The 27,082-nt window shown below is 44.3% G+C and overlaps 1 protein-coding gene across 5 annotated transcripts in view; it reads left to right on the top strand.

The window, feature by feature from the left end:
- Positions 1-27,082, top strand: part of RNF150 (ring finger protein 150) — a 266,420-nt gene that overhangs the window by 205,085 nt on the left and 34,253 nt on the right. For 3 of the 5 annotated variants that reach the window (XM_060115732.1, XM_060115726.1, XM_060115729.1), the window contains exons 5-6: positions 2,710-2,806; positions 8,686-8,896. In XM_060115732.1, the coding sequence (XP_059971715.1) occupies positions 2,710-2,806; positions 8,686-8,896 (308 nt within the window). Of the gene's footprint in view, positions 1-2,709; positions 2,807-8,685; positions 8,897-9,719; positions 9,788-9,829; positions 10,109-27,082 lie in introns of those variants that run through there. The other 2 variants (XM_060115721.1, XM_060115724.1) reach the window with 2 other exon arrangements.

Raw genomic sequence — 27,082 nt, 5'->3', positions numbered from 1 at the left:
GGCAGTTTAGATGTTAGCACAACAAGACAGAAAAAGAGTTATGAGATCGTGAATGAGGGAGCGGCGTGGCAAAGAGAAAATAGGCAATGAAGGTAGAAGAGATTTAGGAAGAATGAGTCCGTGGGACGTGATGGCCATGTGCAGGCAGTGAGGAGTGCCAGGCCTTTTGAGAAATATCCATTTATGTAGCACATATTTCTGGAGCATCCTGTGTGTGCCAAGATCTAGTCTAGTTGCCGGGGATCTAACAGTGAATTAGGTAAATGAAGATTTTGCTCTCATAGAGCTTATATTCTCGTTGGAGGATGTACCAGTCAGAGTTCTCCAGACAGCCACTGTATCCCACTATATATTCTTAAGGAATTAGCTTATGTGATGATAGGGGCTGGCAAGCCTGAAATCTGTAGGGCAGGTCGACAGGCTGGAAACGCTGAGCAGGGGCTGATGCTGCCCTCTTGAGGCGGGGTTTTTTCTTCCTCAGGGGAACCCGATTTGCTGTTAAGGCTCTTCAACTGATTGGATCAGGCCCACCCAGATTATTCAGAATAATCTCCTTTATTTAAAGTCAACAGACTGTAGATATGAATCCCATCTGCAGACTACCCTAAATTAGTGTTTGATTGAATAACTGGTACTATAGTCTAGCCAAGTTGCCACATGAAACTAACCATCCCAGAGGAGATGTAAGAATGACCAGTGCAGACAGAGAAGTCACTCAGGGTATAAGAGTAAGTACCAGCTTCTGTGCATGGGAGACTCAGGGAAGCCTCCTCTGCAGGAATAGATGTATCTTCATCTCACACATGAGGCAGAGGAGACGTGGGAATGTTAAGTGACTTATTTAGGCTAAAACAGCTAATGATTGGCCCTGCTGTCTTTCTGACTTCCAGTACATGTGCAGGAAACACAACAGAGTCTGCCTCCCAGGAAAGGTCAAAGGGACCAGAATGTCTGACTTTCTTTTCCCCAGAAGGAACACCAGTGAGTGAGAAAATTTAGATTAGGCACTTGTTTTCTGAACGTAGAGCCTGAACACAGAGAGGCCGATTATTGCTTTGGGGTAGGGGTGCAGGGGGACCCTTGACCCAGCATCAGCCCCTCCCTCCTGCTGCTGCACTGGGACTGGCCTTCTTCCTGTGGCCAGGTCAGGGCTTTTGTACATGCCAGTCATTCTGCCTAGAAGACATCCTCTCCTCCCCTTCCTGTGGACGAAGTCTGTGTAGCCCTCCGGGGTCTGAGCTTCGGCACCTCGTCAGGGAAACTTTCTCTACGCGCCCAAACTAGGATGCATCGCCCAGTTACAAGCCCCCTACCAAGTCCATGTTCTGCTAATGTGTACTTAGCGCTGTTGTCGTCAAGCAGTTTATTTCTGTTTTATTAGTGTCTGCCTCTCCGATTATACTCCCAAAGAGAAGGAGACAAATCACTATCGTGCTGATTCCCAGGGAGCAGCACAGTTCTTGGCAGATATTCCTTCACGTGGAGGCACGGCTAAAGGAATGAATGGATGTGATATACTTACTTGTAAGCGGTAAATCTGTAGGGCGTTCTAGATAAAGACCTGGAAACACACGACACGTCCAGGTTGCTCCTCTCCCTCTCCTAACCCCCAGTCCGATCACGTCCTGTACACAGCTCATGCTCTCCTTGGGACATGGGTTCTTCTCCATGTCAGTTTCAGAAGTGGCACTTCTTGACCTCTTCTCTGATTTGAGGGGTCCTTTGTACGCATTGGAACCTCAAGCCTTCTAAGGCAAAGACAACTGGTAGAACTCTTAGCACAATAAAAGATGAGAGTGAGGGAAGAGAGTGCAAGGGTTCTAGGAAGCGTGCAGCATGGATGGCGTGTCCTAAGGATGCCCTCATACTCGACAGATGGTTCTCTCTCTTCTTGCCCCAGGCGGGAAATTCTGACTGCTTCTGCCCATGGTCTGGAGCCGTGTGCGTGAGAAGACAAGCTTCTGATTCGAGCAGCCCCTGATATCTCTGAGTGGGCCCTTGTGAGCCACGTTGAGAGGAAGTTCAGTCAGGACTCCCCACCCCCACACCTACTAAATGCCCCCCTCATCCTGTCACTCAGAGGAAGGCTCCAGAGGGCTGGCACATGAGGCTGGCGATGGAGTTGAGCGCATCAGCTGTACAAACAGTAAAGCTTTCGGTACCTGTCACTCTGGCTTCTGACGTGACAGCCACCAGCCACATCAACTTAAAACATCACTTGTGCTGTGAAATGCTTGCAGGAGCTCTCCTGCCCTTTTGTGTGAGACCCCAAATATCTACAGAAATGAGGCTTTATTTTGCAGTTTTCTTCTGACTGTAGGAAAAGAAATTTGGGATTGATTTAAAAGTAGCAACTCTCAGGTTATCCTGCAAGGTCTGTGCAAATTTCCCCACTTGCCTTCTTTCCATTCAAGATTCTTCCTGTCTAGAAAGAGAGAAATTTCTCTGTTTCTACATTCTCTGCATTTTCTGAAACTTGGACGACTCAGCTGCAAATCATAGAGGACCCTCCTGGGAGCCAGACAGATGATGACTGTATCACCGCAGGGTGTGACAGGAAGCATTACTGGCCCAGGTGTTCGGAGATGGAGGTCCGAGTCTTGGCTCTGCCACTGAGCAGTGCGTGACCTTGGACAGGTCTCTGGGCTGGAGTGGACTAGGTGCTCTCCGCAGTTACCGCCGCGCTAAGATGTATGGTTCTCATTGCAGGCATCTTTTCCACAAGTCCTGTGTTGACCCCTGGCTCCTAGACCATCGCACCTGTCCCATGTGCAAGATGAACATTCTTAAAGCCCTAGGGATCCCGGTAAGCACAGCACAGCCTACAGCATCGTCATGTCTGTCTTTCTGCCTTTCCCACGAAGCCGGGAGAAAACAGCATCCCTGGATTTTCTGGGTCCCCTCAATCCCATGGCAGTGGCGTCACCTGATGAGGCCCTAAGAGCACTCCCATGTCTGGATCTATTTCTCCTCTCACTTTTTCTCAATCTGAGAACATCGTGACCCTCTCAGCATGTCCATTGTATTTGTCTGTGAGTTGAGATGCTGCCTGAGCAGCTCATAGGCTCCTCTTCTGGGCTGCAGTGGGTGAGAGCAGGTGGGACACCCACAGAGGCCTCTTGGGCCAGTTGTACACTGATGACATTCTGTGTCATTTACCTGCGCTGTCGTCAAGCAGACCCGCACGCCACACTTTCTGAGGTTGCCCCCCCCCCATGTCCTAGCTTCCAGAGGAAACAAGCTCTTCCCAACGATGGGAGGGGAGGCCAGCCACTGGGAACCTGGCTCAGGGGCCTCTGCTGAGCTCAGATCTCCGTGGCGAGCTTGAGTGAGGAGGAAGCCAGAGCCAGAACCACTGAATTCCAGTGCTACCCTCAAGCTGGCGCCCTCAGTTATATGTTTTATCAAAGTTAGTCATTCCCCCTGTGCAAAGGGAATCCCCCCAGCTGGCTGGCTTGATGCTCCAGGGAAAGACTTTCCAGGGACCATATCGAGTGAAGGCCACTGGCTGCTGAGACACCATCTGCTGTGGTGAGGGCAGGAAGCAAGCCAGGCCACCAGACCCGAGGGCTGCGCAGAGATGTGAGAACAACCTCGGCGCTGTCTAAAAGAAGCTAGACAAACAGCATACAGAGACCGGTCTCCCCCTTCCCCCTGCGCTTTGCTGTCTCCTCCTCTTGTCATTCCTTACCACTAATGGCAGAGAATAAACAGAATTTTAAAAGTCCCAAGATGTCACTGAATAAGAAAGATCAGATCAGATATCAAAGGCTTCCTTTAATGCCAAAGCGCTAATTATCCCAGGAAGGTCAGAGTGACTCTGTTTGAGGGGACACACCTGAAGCATCACAAGGTCATGGATTGGCTGAGTTTTCTACCCTGCCTCCCTGCCGGCTGTATGCTGATTTTTTTTTTTTTTAAACAGTCGATACACCAAACACAAATCAATTTGTGTGACTATAGCTTTGAGCTAGATTTTGAAAGGCAATGCATTAAATTTTCAGACCAGAGTTGTGAAGGCATAATACATTCAAGGTGAAAATCCCTGACAGTGAACATGAAACATGAGTAAAAACCCAACATCTCTATCAGATACTAGGGACTTAGAAAATTAAACTCGCTGTTTGCATGTTCCACATTTCTGGCTCTAACTGGTTCTTACAGGTGTCTGATTTTAGTCTCTGTTTTGTGGTTGTGAACTGAGTAGCCTTGTGCCTGCCTGTGCTGTACGGCAAGTAAATATAAGTGGAAAGCTAAGAGCTGGGGACATTTTCATTTTGTAAGTGAATTTGTCTAAAATGAACTAAAGAATGGGAGCACGGCTCATGGATGGTGAAATTCCTGTTACAGTGGTACCTTCTCCCATTATGTTTTGCCAAGAGAAATAAAAGACTGAACCTGACAGGGGCAGGTCCTTTACTGTCAGAGTGTTTTCAGTCCCCTTATCTACATTCAAGTGCTTCATGCTCCTTTCTCTCCAGTCAGGTCTAGGGGGTGTCTTTGCAGGATGACAGATCACATCACTGAGTCCTCCTGTAAGGTACCATATAACCCGGGCCTTTTTTATCCCAGCACACACCATCTCCTATCACTATTATCCTGGTATAAATAAGATGATTGTAAACGAATAGAAAATCCCGTGCAGCTGGTATATTCACTCGTCCCTAACTATTTCGCATCTGGTTTATTTGAGTTCTCCCTGCTAACCTGAATTTGAAAACCTGTATGCTGTTCACTTACAGATGGTATTTGACATCTCTTACTAAACATTATGACTGTGATTTCTCTTAGAGGTATATAAATTGGGTTTCTCTTCAAAATATTATTCTATTTGATGAACCATTTCGAGTGCATATCAACTGTGAAGTTCTGTAAGGTGGGTCTGTTAAATATTGTATCTAAGCCAAATTATTCATTCGTGCTCTCATTAACAAGTCTCACTGAGCTAATTCGCTCTTTCTCTTTTCCTCTACTCAACCTCTGTTAGAGACATAACACTCTTCCTGCTAGCTCACAAAGTAAAAGCGAACACCCTGCATCAAAACTAATAAAATAATGTTATAAAGAGAGAAAAGAGAGAAAACAGGAACATGATCAGCAAGCAAAGTCAACACTGTGAAAAATATCTCAATTGTTCTTGCATCTGTGGTCACATTCAGATGCTTATGGCTGAAAGAACAGCCAGCACAGGATCCTCACTTGGAACTCTTTTCCTCCCTGATACCGGCACACAATTTGGATCTGTGTCTTTACATAGTATAGTGGAGGGAAAGAAGTTATTTTTTCTTCTACCCTCCTCGGTTCTCCAGCTGGGCCCTGTAAATTAGACTTGTAAAAGACAGATTCACAAGAGAAAATCAAACAGAAGTTTAGGAACACACGCATCGTGTGTGCACATAGGAGCACTTGGCGATGAGTGGCTCGGAGGGGTGGCTAGAACTTCAGCTTCTGTAGCATCTTCAAAAAAGAGCGATACATTTTTAGAGAAGTGACAGGACCAAGGGAAAGGACTTTAAGTTTCTAGGACAGCAAATTGTGGGGAGGTAAATATATGGGGGAAACCAGTGGCAGATAGGGCATGTCAGTTAGGTGTGTTGTATGTTCCATGTTGGTGTCAACTCCCAGTCGCTGGTGATAGAATGTTCTTCTCTTTCTGGTACAGAGAGGGGGACCCCCTTACAAATTTATGTCTTGCTTTTAGGCAAATGGGGGAAGGCAGAGAGCATTTCTTTACCTAGTTCTCAATTGTTTCAGCTAAAAACAATTTTTATGCCAACATAGCAAATTTGGGCAGTGGCATACTCTGCTACCCTTCAAAGGTGTACTTTACCTTTGCCCAGACATTGAATTTTTTTCTTTTTTCTTTTTTTTTTTTTTTTTTTTTTTTGCGGTACGCGGGCCTCTCACTGCTGTAGCCTCTCCCGTTGTGGAGCACAGGCTCCGGACGTGCAGGCGCAGCAGCCATGGCTCACGGGCCCAGCCGCTCCGCGGCATGTGGGATCCTCCCAAACCAGGGCACGAGCCCGCGTCCCCTGCATCGGCAGGCGGACTCTCAACCACTGCGCCACCAGGGAAGCCCCAGAAATTGAATTTTTTTAAGTATTTTCTCAAATCTTCCCTTCACTGGTCTCGGATCTGGGCAGATACTAACATTCCCAAGTTTTCAGAGCAGTAAACTGAGACTTAGATAAAATTTCCAAATCAACATTTACTGAGCACTTAATAATTTTCAGGCACTATGTGAGGGCTTGGAACTCAAGGTCAATATAGTGTAGTTGCTTCACTTTAAAAACCTTGTGTCTCACTTGTATGTGGAATCTACGTGGAATAGAAACAGAGAAGAGATTTGTGGTTTGCCAGGGGCAGGAGGTGGGGAGGGTGAAATGGGTGAGGGGGTCAGAAGGTACAAACTTCCAGTTACAAAACAAGTAAGTCCCGGGGATGTATGCACTGCATGGTGACTCTAATACAATACACAATACTGTATTGTATATTTGAAAGTTGCTAAGAGAGTAGATCTTAAAAGTTCTCATCACAAGAATAAAAGTTTTGTAACCATGTGAGGTGATGGATGTTAACTAAACTTATTGTGGTGATGGTTTTGCAACATACACACGTATCAAATCATCATGTTGTAGAAATTAAATTAATACAATATGTCATGCCAATTATATCTCAGTAAAACTGGAATTAAAAAAAAAAAAAAAGCTTGTGGACTAGTAGAGTGAGACTAACACAGTAACAAATGACTGTAACAGTGGGAGAAGTGTGAAAAGAGTTACAGTATCAAAGATGACGACCTGGGAGGGAGCACTGCTTAGAAAGGAGACATTGGGCCTGGGAATTGAGGGATGATTAGGAGTTCACCAGGGTTAGTTTGAGACCTTGGGATGGGAGAGGGGAAGGGGATGATAATTTGGGCAACTGTCATCCCGAGTGGAAGAGCAGCATGTGCTAAGGTGCTGAAATGGGGAATATATGGTTTATTCTGTGTGTTTCCAAAGGCTGAAGGTAGGACCAGAAAAGAAGGCTTGGGCCAGACTGTACAGTGCCTGTTTTGCTATACTAAGGAGCTTGTAATTCATTCTTTAGGAGGAAAAAAAGAAAAAGAATCATACCTGTGCTTTAAAAGAAAAAAAAGAGTGCTCTGGTGAAAAAAGTGGAGAATGAAGTATACCAGGGAAGAAACTAGAGGGAGATTGGGAACTGGTAATGGGGTAAGAAACGTTCAGAACATACCCGCTCACGTCCAATAATCTCAGTCAGTAAACTTGGAGGATCAGTCATTCAATGAGTTGACTTTCAATAACTCGAATTGCAAGGAATTGGCCCACTGCCAATAGAGGTGGAGAGCAGAACACAGAGAATATGGGGGAAAAGGAATGAGCTGAATCTGAGGTTTTTGTGGGATGATGGAGATTTCCAGCTGACTGTTGGAAACACAGGTGTGGGGCTTGGGAGACTTGGTTTGAGAGTGGAAATCCAGGACAAGAGTCCAGCAGTTTGGATTTCTTGCTTTGTGCTCCCCATGAGCCCGTGAGTGGTAGATTTTCTCTGTCAATGAACTTTGCACACAATCTAGTCATTGTGGTGTTCATTCAAACAGTGTCAGCCTAGGGTTCTCCTCACCCAAGCCTGCCCACCCTGATCAGCATCCTTGGACGGGGTGCAAAACCGTGTCATTGTCGTCGCTCAAGGCAATGTCACTCTCCAGCGTGGAGCAAAACGTGTGATGAACAGCCATTCTCAGGGCTTCTCAAGACCGTATCTCTCCTCCACCACCTTTAAAAAATAATTTTTATTAGTTTGGTCAGAGGCGGAGCAACTGAAAATCATTTTTTAACAGCTGTTTGTGGAAGAGATATCAATGTATTCAACACCACTTCAGCCAGCAGAACTGAGACCAAAGAGTACAACGGCCCCGCTGCCCGCTAAGAGAAGCTGGCCGACACAGGCTGCCTTGCGAGCCAGAGACCCCGGTCTCTCTGTTTTTCAAGTGGAGCTGTGAGGAATATAGGGAGGGAGAGTCCTGGAGTGAGCGGGTAATTAAAGTAGATGGTCTCACCCTAGTTTTATGATTCTAAGATTTTAACTTAGAAGATTTGACAAATGTACAATCCATTGAATGTTATGTAAATAGGGCTTTGCTCTGCAGCTGGTTTTTTGGCTTGTGTTTAACAGCACCTCACCCTGTGCTCTTGTGTCTGTGTGTGCGTTGGTTTATGTATACGTGTGTATCTCTGATGCACGATTCACGAGTCAGATTCTGTCTCCCCTCTCGTGCCATCAGTCTATTGGTAAACAACACATGGGTCTTTGGGGCTAATTATCAGGCTGTCAGCTACGTCCTATACAGGAAGTAAACACTATAGATAAGGAAGAACTATCATTATAAATAAGTATCATATTATTCTCCCTATGTAATTATATTAATGTATGGCTAGTGCTACTCCTGGAATTAAAACCTTGTCTGTAGATCTAAACGGAACCTTTGGAAAGAAACTTTTGGAAGATGTTTTCATGTTAATTACAGGAACAATATGTGGACTGTCTTTAAATAAAGTGGTTCAGGAAGAAAACAGTAAAGAACTCAGTTTTCCATCAGGACAAAATATTTAGGCTGTAGACATCTCATCTCTAACTTGATGATATACATTAAGATAGGTCCTTTTCTGCTCCTGTCAGCCCAATGCCGACTGCATGGACGACTTGCCCACTGACTTCGAGGGATCTCTGGGAGGTCCGTCAACCAACCAGATCACCGGCGCAAGCGACACAACCGTAAATGAAAGCTCAGTCACTTTGGACCCTGCTGTCCGGACCGTGGGAGCCTTGCAGGTGGTCCAGGATACAGATCCCACCCCGCAGGAGGGAGAAATCATCTTCACCACCAACAGTAAGTTTTGCTGCGCCACATGCCAGGGCCATATTCCAAAAGGCTGTTGCCTCGTGGGAATTAGAAAAAGGGCCCTTTTCCTCAAGAAGAAAGAAAAATTAAATGCATAGAACGTTGCTAGGCTAAACAATCGTATCTGACGGGCCTTAAGAAGCCCAGCTGACTCCAGAGCCAGCAGGGCAGACAACAGTGCTAGCTGTGTGTGTCACCCACCTACACACGCTGATGCCACAGCACTGCACACCCCCCATGGTACCCAAAAACTAGACCAGGTGGTGGTGCTGGCCTCTGAAAGTGGAAGGCAGGTGAGAAGAACCACTGCCGACTGGATAGGGCACAACCCACTCACTCATGTTCGTGTGTGTGTGTGTGTGTGTGTGTGTGTGTACACAGGCTTGAGCCCTCCCGAGTGTGCAGGTGACTGTCTGAGCTGGTCTGGACAGCATGCAGGAGGGTTCTCCCCCTGACCTGTTGCTGCAGGACTCAGATGCAAGTGGAACCCCTTTAGATGGGCATCCTTGCAGTACAACCTAAACCCCTACACATAGTGACGTATTAAAATATCTTTAGGGTTTCTTCCGCATCTCCTGCATAGACTCAAACTAAATGCTGTTCTGGTTGAGGATAGTTATAAAAATATTAAAATAGCTATGTTAGCATACGGTTGAAGCTCAAACCTAAAGTATTTACTCTACCGTCTAATACAGCAGAGATAAAAGGAGTTCTAAGAAAATCAGCATGCAAATTAACTTAGGTTTAAGGTTAAAAGGGTAGATGAATATTTCAGATTTTAAAGGAGGTGTGTTTTTTCCCTTGATGGAAGTAACCTCTTCACTATAGAAAATTTGGAAATGGAGCAGGGCAGATGAAAGCATGGTGGCATGTTCCCTTGTAAGTTGGCCTCTTTTTTACGTATTCGTGATGTTTATGCAGTTCAGAAAATCATTCGCGCTGGAAGTTAAAGACGCATTTTTCTGATGAAGAAACATAACAGTCCTCGTCATTGAAAGACTGAAAAATGAAGAAGAGAATAAAAAAAGAATGCAAAAATCGCTCAGTACTCCACTACCCAGAAATAATCACTCTTAACATTTTGGTGTATTTGCTGATCATCTTTTTTTTTTTAACATTTTTATTGGTGTATAATTGCTTTACAATGGTGTGATAGTTTCTGCTTTATAACAAAATGAATCAGCTATATGTATACATATATCCCCATATCTCCTCCCTCTTGTGTCTCTCTCCCACCCTCCTTATCCCACCCCTCTAGGTGGTCACAAAGCACCCAGCTGATCTCCCTGTGCTATGCGGCTGCTTCCCACTAGCTATCTATTTTACATTTGGTCATGTATATATGTCCATGCCACTCTCTCATTTCGTCCCAGCTTACCTTTCCCCCTCCCCATGTCCTCAAGTCCGTTCTCTACGTCTGTGTCTTTATTCCTGTCCTGCCCCTGGGTTCTTCAGAACCTTTTTTTTTTTTTTTTTAGATTCCATATATATGTGTTAGCATAAGGTATTTGTTTTTCTCTTTCTGACTTCACTCTGTATGACAGTCTCTAGGTCCATCCACCTCACTACAAAAAACTCAATTTTGTTTCTTTTTATGGCTGAGTAATATTCCATTGTATATATGTGCCACTTCTTTATCCATTCATCTGTCAATGGACACTTAAGTTGCTTCCACGTCCTGGCTATTGTAAATAGAGCTGCAGTGCACATTGTGGTACATGACTCTTTTTGAATTATGGTTTCCTCAGGGTATATGCCCAGTAGTGGGATTGCTGGGTCGTATGATAGTTCTATTTGTAGGTTTTTTTTGTTTTTGTTTTTGTTTTTTTGCGGTAGGCGGGCCTCTCACTGTTGTGGCCTCTCCCCTTGCAGAGCACAGGCTCCGGACGTGCAGGCTCAGCGGCCATGGCTCACGGGCCTAGCCGCTCTGCGGCATGTGGGATCTTCCCAGACCAGAGCACGAACCCGTGTCCCCTGCATCGGCAGGCAGACTCTCAACAACTGCACCACCAGGGAAGCCCTAAATGTTATTTTTAACTTCATTTTCCTGATGCAGAAACAACAGCACTGAGAGATTAAAGTAACTGACCTGAGGTCATAAGCTAGTGACAGGTCGAGCTGGAATTCGAAGGAGCAGCTAGCTGGCTCTACGACGCCATGCATAGCTATGCTCAGAAGATGAGAAAGGGGAGAAAACGTACACAGTTCTCATTTCATTTTTTTCCTCTTTTCCTCCACTTTCCTAAATCTCTGAAAGGCCAAAAATGTGTTTAGTTTCAGCTTGCATTCTCATCCCTACCTCCATTCTTCCTTTCCTGGCAAGCAGTCTTGCTGTATAGTCGATCAAATGCACGTAAAAGTCATTTCAGCACTCAAGGGGAAATAGCATAGAACAGATTGCCCTTAGAGTAAAGATGGAAAAATCTGGCATTAAAGGCTCATCTTCAGCTCCCAAGAAAAGAAAAAAAGAAAAACGTTTACAAAGGAAAGGAAATGCAAACTGGTAGGCAGTCTGACATTTGGGAGAAAGACGTTCTTGTATGCATATCTTTAACGTTTCTGACATTTCAGCTTTTATAACCTCACACGGCAGCCCCAAAGCACAGTGTTTCTCCTCCACATTGGTGCAAGGGGTCATTTGTATGCATGCCCTGATGTCACTCACCCAACTTCATCTGCCCACCCAATTGCACCAAAACCATACTCTGCCTTCTGACTCCCCAAGCCCAGGCTGCAGCTGGTTGGATTGGCTTCAGCAGGGAAAGAAGTTTCTTAGGACCAAAGGAAAACACAGCTGAACAAACAGCCCGGCGTGTTTGGAAACTCCAGACAGGAGCTAGAGAAAGACACAAAAGGAGAAGACTCTATCACTACTTGCCTAAAACATCCCACGCCACTCCACACCTCCTCAAGAGGGTCTGAAACCTTCCCTTTGTTTTCCAAGGAAAGTCACTGACCCCACCATCCGTTTCCTTTATTGAGTCACCACACAAGTCCTCTAGTGCTGCGTCTAGATTGTTACCCCCTTGCTGCTCCTTCCACCTCAGACTGGAAGGAACCAGCAGTCAGCCCATGGGGTCGAGGGTGGAGGGAGCTAGAAGCTAGAAAGGGAGGAGATGGGCGGAGTCAAGGCCTTCCAGATCTGCCCCAATACGTTCTGAGGAGCACATGGCATAATGTGTTTGGCCAGGAGACCCGGTCTTCAGACGTCACAGAAGGAAGCAGTACCCATGAATTGTTATGTAGGCTAATGGGCTCAAACTCGGCCAGTTGAATTGAAACGTGGTGTAGGTTTCCTCTGGGAAACTTCCTATCCACTCTGAACCTTTCGGGGAGTATCGTGTACTTAATGTGTTGAGCCAACATGATTTGTGATGTGTGTAAAATGCATTTTGCTTTTTGCTGCTCTGGCTGAACGGTCTGGAGTGGGTGTAACAGCCCCCTGCCTGGGGATGACAATTCCAGCAGGGATTTTCTGCTCACTCTTAGGTAACGGACAGTTCCAAGAGTCCCTTTAGGTTCCAAACTCCGACAAAAGGATTTTTTTTTTTGGTCTTCAGAGCCCTTCTCTCTTGTAATCCCCATGGCTCAGGACAGATGGGCCTCCCCTGCTTACTCACGAGGCCTCCTGCAGCCTTCACGCTATCTGCCGAGGTGCCCTCACTGTTGCAGGAGGTCTTTTTGGATAGGGCCCAAGTTCAGCCCAGTCCTGCTCGCTCCCCACGTGGCCACCCCTGGGACCCTCACACATCACCTGCCGTGACACCCGTCTCCGGTCCAGCAGCCGTTTCCAGCCTCTGACCCCACACAGGCCATCGGCCTCCTCCCTTCAGACTCCAGGCAGGCAGGAGACCTGAGTCCACAGCCTGCTTTAGCCTTTCTAAGGCCTGAGTCTGCTCTCTCTGAGTCCCACCTACAGGAGGCGTAGTTCAGAATCGCCTTGATGATGGAGGGAGAGGGGTTTCCCTTGCAGGAAGCCCTCACTGGGCTTGGGTCTGGGAGATAGCCCTTCCCCACTCCTTCTTCTAGAGGAATGGGATTCAGCGTGACAATTCTCTCTCCACAGACAAGCTCCTTTCCAATTTCCCCACCTTCCTCTCCCTCTCTCCCCTTGTTATTGTCATTAACTGGGTGATGGGGTCCAGAATCATAGAACAGGTACCCTTCACATCCGCTCTACCCAGCAGTGGGGTGGCGGGCACAGGGTTGGGGGGAGATGGGAGAGGCCATCTCATACTTCTTTGCTGCCCATAGCTCTTCAGTAGAAACTGAGGCAGGAAGAGTCCCATGAATGCAAAAGAATTCGTTCATGAATGTCTTGATGGACTTCACCAGAGGACACCTTCCTAGCTGATATGGCAACTAAACTATGGTCCCTTTTTAGAGACCCTAGAGACAAGTCAGCCTATTTGGAAAAAAAAAAAAATATATATATATATATATATATATATATATATGCTCGCACTCTTCAAAATGCACTCATGAGACAAAAGTAATTGTTAAAGCACAGCTGAAACTGCAGCCCAGCCAAAAAGAAAAGGAAAAGTCATTTTCAGCAAAAAGTCATTCACTGCTATCACTGCGGTCACCAGGATCTCTCCAGGGACACAGACTAGACACTAATTACGGAAAAAACTTCCAAAGAGTTCATTCAGAGACTTGTGTATAGCAGTTTCTGGAGTGACCCGCTTTCTCTTCTTTGAGGAACTCAATAGGAACATCCCTGGCGAGTCCTCATTCCTAAAAACACAGTCTCTTAAAATTAGGCCAGAAATGACATCCGTTCTTTTCTTTTTTTTAAGTTCTGTGTTTATTAGTTAGGGAGCCATTGAGGGAGCATTCAGCATATCTATATTCAAAGGTTTGAAATGCCACTAGGCTTGCTCCAGTCACAAGCTGAATATGAACAGGAGAGAGAGTGTGTGTGTGTATTTGGGGCTTTTCCAGGGAACCTGAGTTTGAACCTCTGGGTCAAAGCAACTGAGAGAAAAAGGGAGGGTTGGCATGAACATCCCATTTCTGTTCCAAATGTTCCTTTACATTTGCAAAGCAGCAATCCCCAGGTTTTCATGTGACTGCAAAATATACCGGTGCATCCAGAAATAAACACCTCCACAAAAAGCATTCCAGTGTATATAAGAAAGGACAAGAGTGAGTAGCCACATCTGCTTTTTTGACTTGCGTCAAAGCCTGAACTGGCAAAGTAGCTCCCCTTTGGATAAATATGCTGGCTGGAACTAGCAACAAGAATGAACTCCCTTGATGCCCATAAGATTCACATTAGCCCTGGAAAGATTATTGCTTTGATTTGTGAGCCTCTTCCATTGTGGCAGACAAGAGAATCAGCCAACTAGTTAAGATTTTAGATCCCACTGTCGTTCGTCCTTCAGGAAATATTTCAGCCACGGTGAATTACTTCCATACAAAATGAAGCATTTGCAGATGGTGATACTGCTCCATAGCTCGTAATGTGCCAGGTCCCTACATACCCGCCTTGTTTCTGAGCCTTCCAGCCCACCAGCTCGGTGATGGCTTCAGGAGAGGAACAGCTGTTCTGAAGAGCAAAGATCTTTGAGATAAGCACTTGCCTTCATCATCAACTGTCCCAGATGGCAACCAGTCAATCCACAAGCCACTGGAGTTTTTTTTTGTGATAACATTCCTCCTCAATTAAAAGCACTCACCAATCTCAGAAAGCTCACTCGGGGCCAGACTCCCAGGGTCTTCCTGTCCTGTGTGTCTGGTGCCTTTGACAAGGGAGTGTTGAGGATCTGCAGATGCACAGACTGCCTGTGAGACAGCTCATCCATTTAGACCACAGATATATTGCCACTGGGAGCATTCAGCCTGGGCATGACACCACGCCATCCACTCAGAAGAAACTTGTCCTCCTGAAATGAAGTGGCCCAGCCAAGCAGACAAAATCCATCCATTGTGGGAGATTGTCTCAGATGTCTGGAGTTACGCACTGATAGCACCATCTCCAGTTTGATTGATTCTTCCCAATGCTGTCTCGCTTTTGGTAAGCATTCCAAAAGTGGGCTAGGGAAAGGGCTGTTGAGCAGACCTGCATTTTACCACATATTGACACCCTGAGCATGGATCTCAGCAGGGAGGTGGCAGCTGATGGCAAGACACATAACTGGCAGGTCAGCCCTTTTTCAGTTTGGAACAGCATCCATCCTAAAGCACGTGGGGTGAGGAGGCAGGGGAAGGTCCATCATTCGGAGATTAAGATAGCAGGGAACAGCTGAAAATGTCCTTTGGCTGACATAAGAATTGGCTCTGAAAATTCAGAGTCAGCTTTCCATAAGTCAAAATATTTCAGAAATGAAATTCAGTGGTTCAGAATTTTTTTTAAAAAGGTGTAACTATCAGAGCATCACTGGAGCTACGTGAGGTAAGATGGTATACTAGAAACACCACTAGCCAGAAACAAAAAGTGGTGCCTTAGGTGTGATTTGGCCTCCAGTTAGCTGTGTGACCTTGGGCAAGTCACTCACCCTCTCTGTACTTTCATTTCATCAGTTATCGAATGAGACACTTGTACCAGCAGTTGATTTCTAAGATCCTTTCCAGTTCCGTAATTAGACTCCCTCTCTTGGTGTCCTTCCACATCTCACCAGGAAAGGCTCACTTAAGACCTTGCATCCTCACTTAAAGCCCTTCCTGATACCCCCCTCCTTCCAGCACCACGAAGCCACCCTAGCAAGGAGCTGTGTCCTCGGCTCTCTCCCCACTGCCGTGTCCTCTGAGACTCTAGAGGGTCACTATGAGACTGCAGCGTCTGCCCAGTCTCTTACCTTACGGATCAGATTTTATGTACATCTTCAACTAAAATGAACGGGAAAGAAGACAAGAGGGTGTAGCTGGCTGGAAGAACAGCACAACTCTAGCCCGGAATCCTCCTAGGATTCCCATGTGCAGTGGAACCTGTACTCAGACTATCAGCCTCCTGCTCGCAGAAGGCTCTTAAGCAGTACTTACCTGGGCTGCCTAGATGCTGGCTATGCCCAGACTCAGACCTATTCATTTTCTTTGTTCTTAAAAACAGTATTAATAACAGTTACCATTCATTGAGTGCAAACTTTGTGCTCAGCACTGTATATGTACTCTACATAGAGTGTCTTATTTGACCATATTAATAACCTCATGAGATTGTCATCCGCATGTTATAGATAAGGAAATAGATTCCAAAGGTAAAATAACATGCCCTAGATCAGTTGTTTTTCAAACTGTGGGTCGTTGAATGAATCTAGCGAGTCCTGACCAGTATTTTTCAAATGACACAAAGTAAAATACATCTGAAATCCAAATACACACACACACACACACACACATACAGCCTTTAATGTTGATTTTAACAATAATGGTTATTATTGATGCCATCAAGGAAGAAATGTGTCATGTAAACCAAAATATTATGCAGAGCAACTCTCTTTTATTCTGTTTTAATATTGAACCTAGACAATTGGCAAGCAATACTTAGAAAAAAAACATTGTATTTCTTCAGTAGATAGTGGTGTAGGTGCTTATGTGTCTCTGTTTATGTATTCATAAGGATGTGAATACACAGTTTGATATTTAGTCCCAAATCTACACATAGGATTTTTTTCTGCATGTTTATAATGCTTTTTTTTTTTTACAGTAAATACCACATTTGTTGTCTCATTTTCTCTTCTCAGGGAATTAGTATTTTTTTTAAAAAGACATCATTTGGAATAGACATTATCTCCATTTTACAGTTGAGGGTATTGAGGCACAAGTACCACAGAGTTGTTGCTCTGAAATTCAGGACGAAAACCCCTCTCACTGGACTCCATTTCCAGGGTAGCCTACACTGTATGTGAACCCATTCATGTATCTGTCCTATCGTTTTAAAGGAGATTAGTAATCATCTAAGAATAGCTCCAGTTCATCTAAATATTTTAGAACTTAGCTCTGTTTTACACGTCCCTAAAATATTTAGGCTCCAGATGCTTTATGAAGGATTTAGTTGAACGGTTTAACAAGTTGAACACTAAAAAGTGAATGTCTCTCTTTCTTAACGACTCTGAAATTATGATGCAGAAACGTGTTGTGCAAAGAACATTTAATAATTCATGTCCATCCATCATTAAAGCAGCAGGAATAAGAAATCTTTTATTTTTTTTTTTATTTTTTTTATTTTACAAATTTAATCAGTTATACATATACATATGTTCCCATATCCCCTCCCTTTTGCGTCTCCCTCCCACCCTCCCTATCCCACCCCTCCAGGCGGTCACAAAGAACCGGGCTGATCTCCCTGTGCTATGCGGCTGCTTCCCACTAGCTATCTACCTTACATTTGGTAGTGTATATATGTCCATGCCGCTCTTTCACTTTGTCACAGCTTACCCTTCCCCCTCCCCATATCCTCAAGTCCATGCTCTAGTAGGTCTGTGTCTTTATTCCTGTCTTACCCCTATGTTCTTGATGACATTTTTTTCTTAAATTCCATATATATGTGTCAGCATACAGTATTTGTCTTTCTCTTTCTGACTTACTTCACTCTGTATGACAGACTCTAGGTCCATCCACCTCATTACAAATAGCTCAATTTCATTTCTTTTTATGGCTGAGTAATATTCCATTGTATATATGTGCCACATCTTCTTTATCCATTCATCCGATGATGGACACTTAGGTTGTTTCCACCTCCGGGCTATTGTAAATAGGGCTGCTATGAACATTTTGGTACATGTCTCTTTTTGAATTATGGTTTTCTCAGGGTATATGCCCAGTAGTGGGATTGCTGGGTCATATGGTAGTTCTATTTGTAGTTTTTTAAGGAACCTCCATACTGTTCTCCATAGTGGCTGTACCAATTCACATTCCCACCAGCAGTGCAAGAGTGTTCCCTTTTTTCCACACCCTCTCCAGCATTTATTGTTTCTAGATTTTTTGATGATGGCCATTCTGACTGGTGTGAGATGATATCTCATTGTAGTTTTGATTTGCATTTCTCTAATGAGTAAAGATGTTGAGCATCCTTTCATGTGTTTGTTGGCTGTCTGTATATCTTCTGTGGAGAAATGTCTATTTAGGTCTTCTGCCCATTTTTGGATTGGGTTGTTTGTTTTTTTGCTATTGAGCTGCATGAGCTGCTTATAAATTTTGGAGATTAATCCTTTGTCAGTTGCTTCATTTGCAAATATTTTCTCCCATTCTGAGGGTTGTCTTTTGGTCTTGTTTATGGTTTCCTTTGCTGTGCAAAAGCTTTGAATTTTCATTAGGTCCCATGTGTTTATTTTTGTCTTTATTTCCATTTCTCTAGGAGGTGGGTCAAAAAGGATCTTGCTGTGATTTATGTCATAGAGTGTTCTGCCTATGTTTTCCTCTAGGAGTTTGATAGTGTCTGGCCTTACATTTAGGTCTTTAATCCATTTTGAGCTAATTTTTGTGTATGGTGTTAGGGAGTGATCTAATCTCATACTTTGACATGTCCCTGTCCAGTTTTCCCAGCACCACTTATTGAAGAGACTGTCCTTTCTCCACTGTACATTCCTGCCTCCTTTATCAAAGATAAGGTGACCATATGTCCGTGGGTTTATCTCTGGGCTTTCTATCCTGTTCCATTGATCTATCTTTCTGTTTTTGTGCCAGTACCATACTGTCTTGATTACTGTAGCTTTGTAGTATAGTCTGAAGTCAGGGAGCCTGATTCCTCCAGCTCCATTTTTCGTTCTCAAGATTGCTTTGGCTATTCGGGGTCTTTTGCGTTTCCATACAAATTGTGAAATTTTTTGTTCTAGTTCTGTGAAAAATGCCAGTGGTAGTTTGATAGGTATTGCATTGAATCTGTAGATTGCTTTGGGTAGTAGAGTCATTTTCACAATGTTGATTCTTCCAATCCAAGAACATGGTACATCTCTCCATCTATTTGTATCATCTTTAATTTCTTTCATCAGTGTCTTATAATTTTCTGCATACAGGTCTTTTGTCTCCTTAGGTAGGTTTATTCCTAGATATTTTATTCTTTTTGTTGCAATGGTAAATGGGAGTGTTTCCTTGATTTCACTTTCATATTTTTCATCATTAGTATATAGGAATGCCAGAGATTTCTGTGCATTAATTTTGTATCCTGCAACTTTACCAAATTCATTGATTAGCTCTAGTAGTTTTCTGGTAGCATCTTTAGGATTCTCTATGTATAGTATCATGTCATCTGCAAACAGTGACAGCTTTACTTCTTCTTTTCCCATTTGGATTCCTTTTATTTCCTTTTCTTCTCTGATTGCTGTGGCTAAAACTTCCAAAACTATGTTGAATAAGAGTGGTGAGAGTGGGCAACCTTGTCTTGTTCCTGATCTTAGTGGAAATGGTTTCAGTTTTTCACCATTGAGGACGATGCTGGCTGTGGGTTTGTCATATATGGCCTTTATTATGTTGAGGAAAGTTCCCTCTATGCCTACTTTCTGCAGGGTTTTTATCATAAATGGGTGTTGAATTTTGTCAAAAGCTTTCTCTGCATCTATTGAGATGATCATATGGTTTTTCTCCTTCAACTTGTTAATATGGTGTATCACATTGATTGATTTGCGTATATTGAAGAATCCTTGCATTCCTGGAATAAACCCCACTTGATCATGGTGTATGATCCTTTTAATGTGCTGTTGGATTCTGTTTGCTAGTATTTTGTTGAGGATTTTTGCATCTATGTTCATCAGTGATATTGGCCTGTAGTTTTCTTTCTTTGTGACATCCTTGTCTGGTTTTGGTATCAAGGTGATGGTGGCCTCGTAGAATGAGTTTGGGAGTGTTCCTCCCTCTGCTATATTTTGGAAGAGTTTCAAAAGGATAGGTGTTAGCTCTTCTCTAAATACTTGATAGAATTCGCCTGTGAAGCCATCTGGTCCTGGGCTTTTGTTTGTTGGAAGATTTTTAATCACAGTTTCAATTTCAGTGCTTGTGATTGGTCTATTCATATTTTCTATTTCTTCCTGATTCAGTCTTGGCAGGTTGTGCATTTCTAAGAATTTGTCCATTTCTTCCAGGTTGTCCATTTTATTGGCATAGAGTTGCTTATAGTAATCTCTCATGATCTTTTGTATTTCTGCAGTGTCAGTTGTTACTTCTCCTTTTTCATTTCTAATTCTATTGATTTGAGTCTTCTCCCTTTTTTTCTTGATGAGTCTGGCTAATGGTTTATCAATTTTGTTTATCTTCTCAAAGAACCAGCTTTTAGTTTTATTGATCTTTGCTATCGTTTCCTTCATTTCTTTTTCATTTATTTCTGATCTGATTTTTATGATTTCTTTCCTTCTGCTAACTTTGGGATGTTTTTGTTCTTCTTTCTCTAATTGCTTTAGGTGCAAGGTTAGGTTGTTTATTCGAGATATTTCCTGTTTCTTAAGGTGGGATTGTATTGCCATAAACTTCCCTCTTAGAACTGCTTTTGCTGCATCCCATAGGTTTTGGGTCGTCGTGTCTCCATTGTCATTTGTTTCTAGGTATTTTTTAATTTCCTCTTTGATTTCTTCAGTGATCACTTCGTTATTAAGTAGTGTATTGTTTAGCCTCCATGTGTTTGTATGTTTTACAGCTCTTTTCCTGTAATTGATATCTAGTCTCATAGCATTGTGGTCAGAAAAGATACTTGATACAATTTCAATTTTCTTAAATTTACCAAGGCTTGATTTGTGACCCAAGATATGATCTATCCTGGAGAATGTTCCATGAGCACTTGAGAAAAATGTGTATTCTGTTGTTTTTGGATGGAATGTCCTATAAATATCAATTAAGTCCATCTTGTTTAATGTATCATTTAAAGCTTGTGTTTCCTTATTTATTTTCATTTTGGATGACCTGTCCATTGGTGAAAGTGGGGTGTTAAAGTCCCCTACTATGATTGTGTTACTGTCGATTTCTCCTTTTATGGCTGTTAATATTTCCCTTATGTATTGAGGTGCTCCTATGTTTGGTGCATAAATATTTACAATTGTTATATCTTCTTCTTGGATTGATCCCTTGATCATTATGTAGTGTCCTTCTTTGTCTCTTCTAGTAGTCTTTACTTTAAAGTCTATTTTGTCTGATATGAGAATTGCTACTCCAGCTTTCTTTTGGTTTCCATTTGCATGGAATATCTTTTTCCATCCCCTTACTTTCAGTCTGTATGTATCTCTAGGTCTGAAGTGGGTCTCTTGTAGACAGCATATATATGGGTCTTGTTTTTGTATCCATTCAGCCAGTCTGTGTCTTTTGGTGGGAGCATTTAGTCCATTTACATTTAAGGTAATTATTGATATGTATGTTCCTATTCCCATTTTCTTAATTGTTTTGGGTTCGTTATTGTGGTTCTTTTCCTTCTGTTGTGTTTCTTGCCTAGAGAAGTTCCTTTAGCATTTGTTGTAAAGCTGGTTTGGTGGTGCTGAACTCTCTCAGCTTTTGCTTGTCTGTAAACGTTTTAATTTCTCCATCAAATCTGAATGAGATCCTTGCTGGGTAGAGTAATCTGGGTTGCAGGTTTTTCTCCTTCATCACTTTAAGTATGTCCTGCCACTCCCTTCTGGCTTGTAGAGTTTCTGCTGAGAGATCAGCTGTTAACCTGATTGGGATTCCCTTGTGTGTTATTTGTTGTTTTTGCCTTGCTGCTTTTAATATGATTTCTTTGTGTTTAATTTTTGACAGTTTGATTAATATGTGTCTTGGTGTATTTCTCCTTGGATTTATTCTGTATGGGACTCTCTGTGCCTCCTGGACTTGATTAACTATTTCCTTTCCCATATTAGGGAAGTTTTCAACTATAATCTCTTCAAATATTTTCTCAGTCCCTTTCTTTTTCTCTTCTTCTTCTGGAACCCCTATAATTCGAATGTTGGTGCGTTTAATGTTGTCCCAGAGGTCTCTGAGACTGTCCTCTGTTCTTTTCATTCTTTTTTCTTTATTTTGCTGTACAGCAGTTATTTCCACTATTTTATCTTCCACCTCACTTATCCGTTCTTCTGCCTCAGTTATTCTGCTATTGATCCCATCTAGAGTATTTTTTATTTCATTTATTGTGTTTTTAATCGATGCTTGATTCGTCTTTAGTTCTTCTAGGTCCTTGTTAACTGTTTCTTGCATTTTGTCTATTCTATTTCCAAGATTTTGGATCATCTTTACCATCATTATTCTGAATTCTTTTTCAGATAGACTGCCTATTACCTCTTCATTTGTTAGGTCTGGTGGGTTTTTATCTTGCTCCTTCTCCTGCTGTGTGTTTTTCTGTCTTCTCATTTTGCTTATGTTACTGTGTTTGGGGTCTCCTCTTTGCAGGCTGCAGGTTCGTAGTTCCCGTTGTTTTTGGTGTCTGTCCCCAGTGGCTAAGGTTGGTTTAGTGGGTTGTGTAGGCTTCTTGGTGGAGGGGACTACTGCCTGTGTTCTGGTGGATGAGGCTGGATCTTGTCTTTCTGGTGGGCAGGTCCACGTCTGGTGGTGTGTTTTGGGGTGTTTGCGGACTTTTTATGAATTGAGGCAGCCTCTCTGCTAATGGGTGGTGTTGTGTTCCTGTCTTGCTAGTTGTTTGGCATAGGGTGTCCAGCACTGTAGCTTGCTGGTCGTTGAGTGAAGCTGGGTGCTGGTGTTGAGATGGAGATCTCTGGAAGATTTTCGCCGTTTGATATTATGTGGAGCTGGGAGGTCTCTTGTGGACCAGTGTCCTGAAGTTGGCTCTCCCACCTCAGAGGCACAGCACTGACTCCTGGCTCCTCAATTTGGGATGATTTGTTGTCTATTCATGTATTCCACAGATGCAGGGTACATCAAGTTGATTGTGGAGCTTTAATCCGCTGCTTCTGAGGCTGCTGGGAGAGGTTTCCCTTTCTCTTCTTTGTTCTCACAGCTCCTGGGTCTCAGCTTTGGATTTGGCCCCGCCTCTGCGTGTAGGTCGCCGGAGGGCGTCTGTTCTTCGCTCAGACAGGACAGGGTTAAAGGAGCAGCCTCTTCGGGGACTCTGGCTCACTCAGGCCGGGCGGGAGGGAGGGGCACGGAGTGCGGGGCGAGCCTGCAGCGGCAGAGGTCGGCGTGACGTTTCACCAGCCCGAGGCGCGCCGTGCGTTCCCCCAGGGAAGCCGCCCCTGGATCCCGGGACCCCGGCAGTGGCAGGCTGCACAGGCTCCCGGAAGGGCGGTGTGGACAGTGTCCTGCGCTCGCACACAGGCTTCTTGGCGGCGGCAGCAGCAGCCCCAGCGTCCCACGCCCGTCTCTGGGCTCCGCGCTTTCAGCCGCGACTCGCGCCCGTCTCTGGAGCTCCTTTACGCGGCGCTCTTAATCCCCTCTCCTCGCGCAGCAGGAAACCAAGAGGGAAGAAAAAGTCTCCTGCCTCTTCGGCAGCTCCAGAGTTTTCCCGGACTCCCTCCCGGCTAGCTGTGGCACATTAGCCCCCTTCAGGCTGAGTTCTCGCCGCCAGCCCCAGTCCTCTCGCTGCGCTCTGACCAAAGCCCGAGCCTCAGCTCCAGCGCCGCCCGCCCCGGCGGGGGAGCAGACAAGCCTCTCGGGCTGGTGAGTGCCGCTCGGCACCGCTCCTCTGTGCGGGAATCTCTCTGCCCAGGTATGTGGGGAGTATGTGGGGAGTTTCTTGCCTTTTGGGAGGTCTGGGGTCTTCTGCCAGCGTTCAGTAGGTGTTCTGTAGGAGTTGTTGCACGTGTAGCTGTATTTCTGGTGTATCTGTGGGGAGGAAGGTGATCTCCGCGTCTTACTCTTCCGCCATCTTACCCGGAAAGAGGAATAAGAAATCTTAATGTCATCTTTCAAAGATTTGAGGCTTGCTCTCTTCTGGCAGAAAGAAATACCTTAAATTCATTGACTGATCATTCTTCCTAAGATCTCAAAGCGTACTTCACCCATAATATCTTGTTCTGTCTTCCTAACATTCCTGCACAGTAGAAACAAACAGTAACATCTATCCCAAAAGGAAAACTGAAGCAGAGGGGCCAAATCAAGTTCCTGCCCCAGCCCAATTGTCTTTCCGGTATTCCACCACGAGTTTCAACTGGTTCCCTATACAGAAATGCCGGAAAAGCTCACTGGTTCCAAGTTAATAGTACAGAGTCAGAAATGGAATCAAAGCATGCCCATATGAGAATGATTTTTAAATCAAGGGCATCAGGACTGGTCTTCTTGGTAAACGAATCATCTAGAATCAGCTCAAGATTTCTGGCTCTACATGGCAGACTGAACCCACAGGTGTATCTCTGCTACGCCACAAAGGGTCCATGAAATGTATAAACCTACATGGACACTAAGAATAGAGAAAAGGTTACAGCAGACAATATGTCAACCAATTTTGGAAGACAAATGAGTGGAAGTTCATTTAGTGAAGTGGGGAAGCCTGAAATCTGAGTGCCTTCTTAGTTTGGAGCCAGTGAGAAGCTAGCTCAGAGTATAGGGCACCAGATGCGTAGGAAGGCTGTAGCATGCGGTGGTGCTCAAAAGATCAGGTGAAAGACTATGTAAAGAGCGTTGAGCTCCCCCATCCTGAGCCACCTGTAGTTGCCTCAGGCCCTTTACTGAGGTCCCTTCCCTAGTTCGCAAGCCAACTTAGGCATGCACGCTTAATCATGATGTCTCATTGCAAATATGACTGGAGGGCAAAGATGGCTAGAGAACTGCAAGAAGCCACAAGATCTAAGAGAGAGAAAGAACATGACAGATAAAAATAAACTCCAAGGAAACAAGATAATTCAGATCACAGAATTCTATAAACTACCATTTGTATTCTGATGGAGACATGTGATAATATTGCATCCATGGAAAAGAAACAGATGATAGCGATTTTCTGAGAATGAGAAAGAGCTCTTGGAAATTTAAAAATAGAGCACAGTGAAAATTCCCGTACTGAAAGATACAATAACATTTGTTGTTAAACTATGTTCTTGCTGTGAAATAAAAAATGGAAAAAAAGGGGCCTCCCTGGTGGCGCAAGTGGTTGAGAGTCCGCCTGCCGATGCAGGGGATACGGGTTTGTGCCCCAGTCTGGGAGGATCCCATATGCCGCGGAGCGGCTGGGCCCGTGAGCCATGGCCGCTGAGCCTGCGCGTCCGGAGCCTGCGCGTCCGGAGCCTGTGCTCCGCAACGGGGGAGGCCACAGCAGTGAGAGGCCCGCATACCGGAAAAAAAAAAAAAAAAAAAAAAAATGGAAAAAAAGTAATTGGATTTAAAAATTAAGTTTAAAAATAAGGAGAAACCAAAAGAGTCCATTGACATGCCATTGAAGAATTAATCTACTTATTTAACACACACTTTGCATTAACATCCCTCGCCCAAAATGTCTTTTTACTATGGTGAAGAATTATGACCTCGCATGGCATACCTGGCTTCAGAAAATGCTTGGTACCAAACTTGTAAGAGCATTTCCTTTTTGCATGCTACATTTGTGTTATATTTTCAATATATCAGTTCATAGATTTATTTTATAAATTAGTGACTTCAGTTTTTATCGTGAAGTCATTCTCCAGTGTTCAAGCTAACAAACTTGGGTTATCTCTATTCTTTTCACTCTGTTGCCTTTCATAGTCAAATAATCACCAACCCATGTTCATTCTGCCTTTTAAATCTTTCTCCATGTGCCATTTCCCTCTGCATGGCTATAGTACAAGACCTTAGCACCTCTGACCTTGGGTTTTTTTTTTTTTTTTTTTTTTTTTTTTGGCTGTGTTGGGTCTTCGTTTCTGTGTGAGGCTTTCTCTAGTTGCGGTGAGCGGGGGCCACTCTTCATCACGGTGCGCGGGCCTCTCACTCTTGCGGCCTCTCTTGTTGCAGAGCACAGGCTCCAGACGCGCAGGCTCAGTAGTTGTGGCTCATGGGCCCAGTTGCTCCGCGGCATGTGGGATCTTCCCAGACCAGGGCTCGAACCCGTGTCCCCTGCATTGGCAGGCAGATTCTCAACGACTGCGCCACCAGGGAAGCCCTGACCTTGGTTTTTGCCATGGCTGCCATTTCACTCTCCCTGTTTCTAGTCTTACCATCCTCCAGTCTGTCCTCATCCTGCTGCCTAGATAATCATCTGTAGAAGTCCTGTTGCTGTTTTGCTGAAAACATTTTTATCCCCTATGGGTTAAAATCTCAAGCTGGCTAATCTCAACAAATCATTAAGCATTTGGCCTCTGCATATCTCTCCATGATTTTTCACCACGCCCAGCTGGCAAGCTTTGTAGGGAAGCATTTCTAAAGCACTAGTGTCTCCAGTCACAGCCCCCACCTCTTCTCTCTTCTTCTGCCAAGTCTTTCACATCCTTCAGGCACATTTCATCTGTGGTATTCTCTGAGATGCCTTCTCTGCTACTCTGAGCAGAACTGGTGATCCTTCTAGAATTATCTCCTTTCAAACAGTTCTCTCTCTTATTATTTCCTGAGAAAGCATCTGTCACCCCACTAAACTTGTAGGTCCTTAAAGGGTTTGGACTGTGGCTTTTCACTTTCATGTTCTGAAGCACAGCACAAGTTATGGCTACAGTTGGACTCAGTAACATTAGTAGAATAAATGAATGTGAATAGGTTGAATGTTAAAGGAAACCAAGAATAGCAGTAGTTCGAAGTAGAAGAGACTGTGTTCCAATATGTGTCTGTGTTTGGGCTGCTAATGAAAAGAATAGGTATATATTCTCCCCAGGACATTCAAGCTGGACCAAGGCACCAGCAGACGGGCCTGCCTATAGCCACTTCCCCTGGGACAACACTGTGACCCTTGCCCCTTGTGACAGGAGCACAAATGCTCAACTGGTCCCCCATCACAAGGAAGGAGGGAGACTAATGCCTTGTAGAAATGGGTTGATGATTTATTATTTATCATTATTGAAATGGACTACACAGCCCAAATGAGGGATTAAAAGCAGCATAGAGAGACGAAGTGACAGAAATTACAGCAAAGGGAAATATGATGGGGAAAGGTTCTACTGCCTGACTCTACATCCATTTCTGCAAATGCCCTGGGAATGTCATCAAACCAAGTGCCCAGAAGCCAGTGCAGCTCAAATGAAGCTCTTCATTTTTTGTTTTACACCATCAGCACTCCTCTTCCTACTTTATATTAACCCATGATGAGTGAAGATGACCCTCCTAAGAGGAAGTCTAGACTTGGAGAAAACAGTTGTCTTTGGCATCAGGCAGATCTGGGCTCAAATCCTGGCTGGCCACTGACGTAGCTGTGGTCAGTGAATAACATCCCTGGGC

The sequence above is a fragment of the Mesoplodon densirostris genome, chromosome 1 (assembly GCF_025265405.1).
Source record: "Mesoplodon densirostris isolate mMesDen1 chromosome 1, mMesDen1 primary haplotype, whole genome shotgun sequence".
In the NCBI taxonomy this organism is placed as follows: domain Eukaryota; kingdom Metazoa; phylum Chordata; class Mammalia; order Artiodactyla; family Ziphiidae; genus Mesoplodon; species Mesoplodon densirostris.
Note: the sequence above shows the minus strand (reverse complement) of the source record. Positions and strands in the feature narration are given on the sequence as shown.